General features: G+C 45.1%; 1 protein-coding gene across 1 annotated transcript; it reads left to right on the top strand.

Moving 5' to 3' along the window:
* Nucleotides 1-1,183: 1,183 nt before the first annotated feature.
* Nucleotides 1,184-9,494, top strand: LOC125501290 (transcription factor SPT20 homolog). Its single transcript, XM_048656425.1, has 2 exons — nt 1,184-4,185; nt 7,504-9,494. The coding sequence occupies exons 1-2, from the start codon at nt 3,597-3,599 to the stop codon at nt 8,457-8,459; spliced, it is 1,545 nt and encodes a 514-aa protein (XP_048512382.1). The 5' UTR covers nt 1,184-3,596; the 3' UTR covers nt 8,460-9,494.
* Nucleotides 9,495-9,696: the final 202 nt, after the last annotated feature.

Below are 9,696 nucleotides of genomic sequence, written 5' to 3'. Positions count from 1 at the left end.
CTACGCTAGTTCTCGCAAACTTCTAATTAGCGGCGGGGCTTATCCCTTTACCCTGAAGATTTTGAGATATCGATATTAAAACGTGGGCGTACTGCGCTTATCCTTTCGTTGGGGATCAAAACAAAATGCGACACCTCGACGGAAAAGGGGCGCTCTGAGGTAAGCGTCGTTAATAAGTATCGGCTGGGTAGTGTGGTATAATATGTATACGAAGTCCGAGTTTGACTCCGAGTTGTCGGTACGATTAGGGAAAAATCGACGCCTGGGATTTCGAATTTTTCGGATTTAAAAATTTCCCAACAACGACCGATCGAGCCGGAAGTAGACTTTCGTAGACGCGCGGCGGATAATCGCGTACAACCTTCTTCCAAAATCGTTCCATGGAAAAGTCGTCGACTTACGGAAGTAAATACCCATCTTCCGGCGACGGGGATAAAACTTTTTTCGAATATAATTCGCACATTTTATTTTCGTCAGCCAATAATTCGAGGCGATGAATCGTAGAATCAGCACGTTAAGTATTTCGTAACTCTACATAGTCGGAGGTTGCAGTTCGTCGAGGGACGAAGGGACGAAGGGACGTGACGGTACGATACGAGAGAGAGAGAGAGAGAGATCAGAGCGCGGAATCGTAGGCGGAGACTCTGCAGAGGGTTGGAAAAAGTTGATTGCAAGAAAAGAATTAGCGGAAGAAACAACGGCGTACTTTTTTGCCGCGTTTTTTCCGTGATCTTTGTCTACGTAACACTAATGCAGAAAAAGTAGCGAGTAGAAGAGAGGCGAAGGAATATAAGAATAAGAAAAAGAAGATAGGTGGGGGGGGGATGCGAGGGTCCGAGACATGCCGCGGGGTGAATTCCGACGCTCCAAGCTTGCGCTTACCCAGAACGTAGAGGATTCCTCGCCGGCGTAGCGGCGGAAAGACGGCAGCGAACACGGAAATAGAAGATGCGCGGAAAAATAAGGGACAGAAAAACGGAAGTTCTGGAGCCGGAGAGAGCTAGCGCCCAGTAACGAAACGCTCGAACGGAACGACGTTGATCAATCTACCGTTTTCGGATCCCCGACCGCCTCTCTCTCTCTCTCTCACTGTGTGTCCCTCTTTCTCTTACCTATCTCCATCTTTTTTTTTTTTTATCCCTCGCTCCTTACCTCGGCTTAGTTCCTTTTGCGATTTCCCGGATTAGCCAATGCCGGAGTGACTTCACTAGCTCCGGGAATGGGCTTTACGACGGCTACCGGAGCGCGTCAAAATCCGATGTCTCTTCTTTTTCGTTTCTTTGATTTCTCTTTTTTTTTTTGGTTTTTTTTTCGAATCCAAAAATTCGATGATTTATCAATTTTTTTTTCATTGTACCCAACCAGACGAAACGTTGTACACATTATACAAATTTGAAACAGGTTGTCGTTCGCATCGAAGTACGGAGACAACTTTGTGGCGTCGGTGAAGTTCGGGCCAGTTATTTTTGCCTTTGCGTGGAGTATAGGTTTCGAATTCGCAGAATATTTGTCATTACTCCTAACGGCAAAACTGACAAAATGAGCATGGGTAGCCCCATAGAAGGCGTACGCAAGTCACGAGTACGACAATCAGTACGCGGTATAACGATAAAATCGCTGGAACTTTCGGTGAACATTCTGTAACAAACAAAAGACTTTGGTAACTATATGTACGGCCATTGATAAGCGCCGTAGTGTTCGTCGGAGTATGGAGAAAATTGTAAAATGTGGATGACCTTAATCTCTTACGATTCCGAGAAGAGAAAAAAAAAAAAAATCGTAACAAGGATTTCAAGAGAATTGTGATAGTCGAAATCGTCAACCGAGGCGGCCGCGATGATCTCACGTATTCAGATCTCATTTATTCCGCGATTCATCGTTATATCGCATCGGCGGCGAGAACGAGACGCGTGAATATCGAAAGAACGATTCTCTCTTTTCTTTTTTTTTTTATTTTCATTCGAACAAAAACTCGTGACGTACCATCACCCCGGCATACCATCGTTGGATTTGCTTCCGCGTTGACCAGAGAAACGAAAAACAGGGTCGGCTCTAATCAGTCGGACGATCGGTCGTGCATGGCGTCAAACCGATTGATGAAGATATATCGATCAGCCGGAAGGCGCGATGACAACCGACCTGCAGCTCTTCTGCCGCTGTACCTTTCGAATCGTAACTCACCGCCATTTTCGAAGATTCTTTTTTACTTTTCGAACGATGATCTGGAAAATCGTAACGCGAAAATCTCGGTGACGTTTGCCGCACATTCTGAGTGGAAAAATAGAAACTCGAGGCAAACTCGATGTCTGTATACGAATGCTCGTGTGCCGGATTCCCGGGGTGGACAACCTGGAAGGTCATCGCCTGGGGGCTCCGATGCGTTCACCTTAGTCATCGAGACACTTTTCAACTTCTTGGAGCTGTCGCGCGGCGCCGATAGCGCGGTTTAAAAACCTAAGGAGACACTGGTGTCATGTATATTTTGATGGTGGGGTGATGCGGAGCAACTCGCGTGAACGCAAGTCTCGGAGTTTTCGTGCCCACCGCGGTCTCGACGTGCTTCATACTTTGGTGGTAATTTTCCAACCAACTGGCATCCGCATGCCCGGTTACAGGGTCTCGACGCGGCCGCGTTTCCTATCGACAAATTTTTCATACTATACGACGTGTGCGGTGTGAGATCGAATAAGAAAAGAAAAAAAAGTGATACATCATTCGTACGGTGAGCGATCGTCATGGACGTGCGTCATTCGATCGCGTCAAACGAATTTCGGAATTCGTATCGAGGACTGGATCGAAAATTTTGTCGCCTGTGAATTCGAGTATGAAATATCAATTGTGAGGATATGATCGATGAAAAAAAGAATTTTTCGCCAATAATTGCGAGTCACTCCGTAGTAGGAGTCCACCGACTGCGGCGTTTGGATCACTAATGAATGTGTAGTAGACAAATTAGCGCGGTGTGCCATTTCGGTTAGAGTAACAAGCGGGCTGCCTTTGGTTGAGCAGCCCCTCCGTTCGCGACCCGTTGTCGCCTTGTATCGAAAGCTTAGCGGCTCGTAAATCCCAGGGCGCCGTAAACTCGTTTTACTGCTGCACCCACGCGCCGTACGCCCCTTCCTCCTCCGTACAGCCCCTAAAAGAGACGATCGTTGCGTTTGAAACCGATGGCCAACCGATAGAATTCTCTAATTCTACCCCGATAAAAAATCGCGCATCGATCGACGGCTCGATCGTAGCCAAATATTCCACTGAAACGAGAAGTGAAATGAAATGATCTCGATATTCCATATCTGACCTCAGCCCTTACGTAATCCTCGTTCTCGAAGCAAGGATTCGGTTTTGCCCGAGGCTCTAGACTGCGTTCGGAAAAACCATTGTAGTCGTCAGACATCGGCGGTTTAGCTATCGTTTAAGAGGCATCAAGCCAGAGGGGTACGCAAGGTGGGCGTAGGCGGTGGCTTTGGTCAGGTAGTGAAACGGGCCGAGGGGTGGTAGGCAGGCAGGGGAAGTTTGCAAGTGAAGCAAATCGTCGGTCAAAGGGTGGGGAAGAAGGGTTATTGTGTCCGTAAGTTATTGACCGGTGATTGGTTGAAATGACAACTGCTTCGGGGGGCGAAGTTGAACAAATTGGCGAGGATACGTCTTCGGAGATGTCAGTGCAAGTGCGAACTTCAAACGGTGAACACGTTTGCGGTACGTCGAGCTCCGTAACGTTGAACCTGTCGACTACGTCCGACAACGATACGACACCGAGGGAATTTGTATACAACTTGGAGGCAACGAGGAAATCGAACGCCATGACGCTCAAGGATTTCGGACAATTGACGAATTCGGAATGCAGCGCACACGACTCCTTGGACGACGCGATGTTCCCGCTTTCCCCGTCGAGTCTCGGTTCGAATACTTCGAGGTGTAGCCTCAAAGATCGTTCTAACGTCGATATGAGGCAACTAGACATGCAACAGCATTCGGTACAGTCGTTTTACCATCATCAGAACAGTATCACGCAGCATTTGGAATACTCCGTAACGCCGAGGACTTACAATTGGCAGACAACGGAAATCATTCAACAACAACAACAACATCAACAACAACAACAACATCAGCTACAGCAGCAACAACAAATCCAGCAACAGCAACAACACACCGCGAGTGTGTCACCCTCCGCTACCGTAATTACGGGTAAGTTCAAATCATGTGTAACGCGAGGATCGTGTGGTCGTGCGGAAAATTATTACCCTTCCATAGAACGTGCGGCTTATTTTACACACAATCCATGAAAACGTTCACACGTACTCGAATTTCACGAAGAAATTAAGTGAACCGTTTCGCGAACCCTCTTGTGGTAGACGATCGTTGCGCGATAAAGGTTCAAAGGTATAACGGTATCCTTCGGCCCGTTTGTAACGCCCGCAACTACACAATGCCCAAAATCACGATGAGTTAGGTAACGAGCCGCCCCTTTCGCGGAACGCAACAACGATCACGAATCGCGGTGAAATAGGGACCTCGGATTCTCGGATCGCATCCTTGATTCGATAAATGAATTTCGGTCGAGTCCTTTATCTCTTCAATAACGTACACAGGTATCACCGATGTGTTCGTGTCTACGAGGTCTAGGGTGCCGGTGTTCGCGATACGCGTAGCGACGTGAATATCATGAAATCCTCGAGAGCGTTAGATTCCCTAAAAAGAAAGAACGTCCTACCGATATTATAGCGGTATATGGGAGTAAACACGTATCACTGTAGGTAGAATAACTGAATTCAGTTTTGATTAACGAGCGGGCCATTTAGCCGACTTTAGACTCAAGGGATCATAAAACGAGGACCGGCACGCGCTTACCCTATCGCAGGGGGTCCTGCGATATATTGTACAACTACATCCATACGTATACACACAAGTTGTAGGAGATGATGATGGACTATCGCGGTCCAGCGGTGACATATTTATTGATAACAAAACACGGAGTGCTCCGGCAACTCCTTCAAGTTATACTACCCAGGATATCCTAATAGCCCATTGAACGTCGTACAGCTGCCTCGAGACGAGACCCATTCAAAGTTTATAATACCTGCAACGCCTCGTCGATTTCTCTTCCCTTTCGATCGGTGATACCGCGATCTCGTTTTTCTCTTTTTTATTTTGACAATTTTCTATTTTTTTTTTTTGTTCAACAACCGTCGACAAAGATAATCATAATTGTTACGACGCGTGTCGCCGCTTAGTCGGGTTTCCTCATTATTTTGAAACGTTACTTTCGTTTCGTACGTATTGTTTTGGCTTCGAGACAGCGGTTACGAAGTGTAGCAGCGCTTCGAAATGTCTCTCGGTGTAAGAGTACCCTTGGGCGAGGTTAAGGTGTTCGACGCAGTTGCAACAGCCTTTTCAAAACCGTTCTCTCGATCGCGAGTTATAAATTTGAATACTTTCGCGGCCTCAGAGTTTATTTTCAGTCGAAGTTTTCCGTTTGGTACGGAAGAAAATCAGACATTTCGTTAAGTCGATTGGAAATTGTGAGGCGCAGATTGCAATCCAGTGCCAACGAACGTTTCCGTATACGTTCGAAAGTCGACGGGACTGTCGTAAAATTGTCCGCTGTATCGTCCGCACTGAATAATTTATCCGCAACGCTATTCCTAATCGTGTAAGGGCTGATTCCGTTGTTCTTGGCAACTGAAATTAATTATTAAACCTCCCTCTGACGTCGTTATCTCATGCAAATTACAGAGCAATCAGGTATATATGCTATACATATATGTATATTTATGTACATATGGAAAAGCTTCGGGTTGTCCTTATACAGCGTTTCTCCAATTCCACAAATTAGATATATATACAGACTAATATCATACAAAGTTGACAAACCATTGAAGTTTATAATACTGCAACGCGAAGTAATATTTAATTTATTTCAACCTCGATTCTACGATGCGCAGTACGATATATAGCGATGAAGCGATAGGAAAAACACTTCTCTAATTATTGGGGGAGTTATTGAATAGCCCCAAGGGCACAAAATGGTTTTAGTAAATGACTTAAAATTCTTACACGTATGTGTACACCCGAGGAATACCTGTACGTATCATCGTATATCGACGGTTACTCTCAATTTTCGCACTCTGTACGGGAAACCTGACTGCGAGCGCGGTATAGCTTCGGTCGTTTCGTTTTTTCGAATAGATTTTCGATTCTCTTTTTTTGCCTCCAACTTTCCCTTTTTGTTTCTCGTTTCCCCTCCGCCCCCCGGGGTTTTTATAAAGCGACGGGCCATCGACCCGGCGCAAATATGCGGCGGAGGGTCTAGGAAAGAATAAATACCTAAAAAGAACCAGAACAGAGCGATAACACCGAGACTGCGGGCTACTTCGCTCAGAGCTTATGGCCAACGGATATTCGGGTCGAGTGGGAGAGCGACACGCACACAACGCGCGACGCACTCTACATTCCTCAACAATCGGAAGACGATAGCCCAAGAAGCCCGCACATGTCACAATATTCCGGTAGCCTATCTCCCGAAAAAATATGAAAGATTATTTCCTTTCCTCACGACTTAGCGCGCGCATTATACGTGTGTATTAACGCACAAGACCAATATTTGATATCGGGAGAGAAAAGCTACCGTAAAATTCAACCAAGTTTCGTTTCAATTTTATTTATTTCTTTTCGAATTCAGATCTCAAGTTCGCTATTTTCTTTTCCCTGTGACGGGGGCGCGGGGGGAGGAGGTGTACCGATTACGCGGAAAATCTCGTAGCGTTTACGCGGCGAAGAGAAAAGTCATTGTTGTACCGGTTTGAGTAATAATTTCGCTTGTAAATTCACGAAGAACCGTTTAATCCGATATCGTACGGTTGCGGTTGGCGGCCTTTGAGTGTCTCAGCGGGTGGGTACATCCTTCCTCACGGTTTGACACGTACCGACACGGCACCCGCTGAGCGACTCTCAACAAATTTCAACTTCCAAACCACCGGGGTGCTCCTTCCTCCGCACCTATACCGTTTTCCGATTCGCATATCACCCGTAAGGAAGGAGAACGTAACGATTTTTTCCTCTTTCGACGACAATTATCCGTTATTCGAAAACGCGGGATGCGCTAGAATTTCCATTAACTCTGTATTATATATACTCGCGAATACGGCGATGTGACACCTCGGAAAGGGTGTGTGATTCTAGTGTAAATAAGATCCCTGACGGCGAACGAAAACGCAGTAGCGGCATAACCGCGGTAAAACCAGATCCCCCGGAGGCTAGTGCTAATTATTTTAGCTCCTATACACTCCCGCCGCAATCCATCACCCAACCCTTTTGTGCCCTTGGACGAAATCACATTTGCACAGCTATAGTGTAATACGGAATACGTTTACAATGCCGAAAACTATTACGTAAACAGAAACGCGTCGCATTCGCCGCAGCGAATTTCAAGATAGCGCATAATTCCGTATCAACGATCGAATCGATACCTAATTTTTCTCTTTACTTTAATTTTTCTCTTTTCAGAACCGAGCCAGGCCCGTCAACGTCGTCAGGAAGCCACCCCCAGCAAACGAGCTAGAACTGCTTATACCAGCGCCCAATTAGTCGAATTGGAAAAGGAATTTCATTACAACCGTTATCTCTGTCGTCCAAGACGCATAGAGATGGCGGCTCTTCTCTCTCTTACCGAGAGGCAGATAAAAATTTGGTTCCAAAACCGTCGTATGAAGTTCAAGAAAGAGCAAAGGGCCAAGAAAACCGGAGTAGGACCTTCGGAGAAGGCTCAAGACAGCGACAACGGTTCGCCTTTGGGTGCGAACAGGGACTCCGCGGGAGCACAACCCGTTACCGCGGTTCCTTCGCCCCCAATATCGTGGGGGATTCAGGACGGGACTGCCGCCGCCGCCGCCGCCAGACAACAGCAGAACTCCGTCAGTCCATCGGCGACGTTCAACTACCCCGGTATCGTAACCCAGCACAATCGAGTCTCGTCGAACGTTGCGGAGTTCAAATTCTACGGTGACGATACGATCCAACCGTATTCCAGTGGCTATCAGAACGCGTCTTCGGTAAGCCCGATTCAGACCGTCCAGGAACATCAGCAGCAACAGCAGTCCAGATACGTCGACAGAGAAATCACGTTCATACAGTCCAACGACAGACACGTCGTATCGGCACCCGATTACACGCCCAATGTTCATTTCAACGACATTCCGAACACTTACGCGCCATTTTGGAACAATTATTCGTACACGACAGCGTACTCCGCACAGTCGTACCTCAACGCTACCGGAAATACGTACGCGGAGGCCTACCCCTTACCGGATCTACTCGAGTTGAATCAGTACCAACAAAGTTCGAGACAGCAATTGCAACATATGCAGGACGAGCAGAACGCAAATTTCGATGATACCGCGAACGTGCCGATAATTCAACCACCCGAATATCACGACACTCAGATGAGTCTCACCCATCTCTAATGGATCATATTTTAGCTGGTATCTCTTTTCCTGATGGATAATTTTAAGCGAACCGCCTAGCGGTGTATCGTTTTATTTTTTAGTCGAAGAATTTTCGAATGGCAAAATACGACCGGAACTAGTCTATCGTCGTATTCACGATAAGAATTACTAGCCTTACGATCGGATCCTGAGAATGGATGTGGCGGGGATATTTTTGGAGCAGTTTTACAACAGAGAATCATCGAATGTTTACCGAGAAATGATTAGCCTGATTTACCGACACGGTTTTTTTTTTCGATAACGAAAATCTTTTCAGATTTGTTACGAGATAATTTTCGAGGTAATTAAAAGTTAACGACGATCGTAAATAGAGTTCCCATCGTTTTCGGATCTGATATTTTACTCAATTATTGAATTATATATATATATATAGGGATAAAAATGAGAGTTAGTCTGATCAAAAAACAGGAGAATTTTTTTTTTCTTTTTTTTTTTTTCTAATAAAATATCGTACGAAATAAGTCTTCTGGAACATACAGGGTAGTAAGTTTGTGAACGAGATATCAAATATTTCGATCATCGACGACGATCGATTATCGGTGTTCGTTATACACGAGTATACGTATTAAAGGGAATGTATAAATTCGAAAATTTTTATAGCCGGAATTCAATGACGAATTTCCATCGACGTTAATCTAGACATACGAGCGAAATTTGTGTTCGCACAAATTCCGAGCGATCTTAAACATTGACTAGTACTTGATTAGATAATTTTTCAGTCAACGAACCATCCGATATCCTAGTTTTGTAAATAAGTGTCAGAAGAATTCAAAATTACATGCACTATACACCCGATGACACAAATATTGTAAATAAATTTTCAACATCCAATACAATTTGACCCGAACTCTGAATATCAATGCATGTGATGTAATCGGCCTCCTACTCCCTTTCTGAAAATCACGACGTTAATGACTTTGCTAATTGCACCTCACCCCTACTTTTCCCATCCTCTTGACGACAACTCCTCCTAATAAAATAAGCTCGCCGCAGTCATAACTGTTAATTCATAAATACACAACTGCGTTACTATTGTATAATTGTTCGAATATCGTGCTCAAATTATTTTCGCATTTGGATGTCGTAATATCACACATATATATATATATATATATATATATATATATATATATATAAAGAGAAATTATCAAAGCGCGTATACGATATCCTGCGGATAAAAAAAAAACTTCTCCTC

Source organism: Athalia rosae, chromosome 6 (assembly GCF_917208135.1).
Source record: "Athalia rosae chromosome 6, iyAthRosa1.1, whole genome shotgun sequence".
NCBI classification, from domain to species: domain Eukaryota; kingdom Metazoa; phylum Arthropoda; class Insecta; order Hymenoptera; family Athaliidae; genus Athalia; species Athalia rosae.
The sequence above is the reverse complement of the archived record's forward strand: the minus strand, read 5'-3'. Positions and strand labels throughout refer to the sequence as shown.

What these genes read in the sequence shown, in the direction of transcription:
- LOC125501290 (XM_048656425.1), top strand. Translation starts at nt 3,597, where the DNA reads ATGACAACTGCTTCGGGGGGCGAAGTTGAACAAATTGGCGAGGATACG. An exon ending in CTCCGCTACCGTAATTACGG is followed by an intron (nt 4,186 to 7,503) that starts GTAAGTTCAAAT and finishes TTCTCTTTTCAG; the next exon opens with AACCGAGCCAGGCCCGTCAA.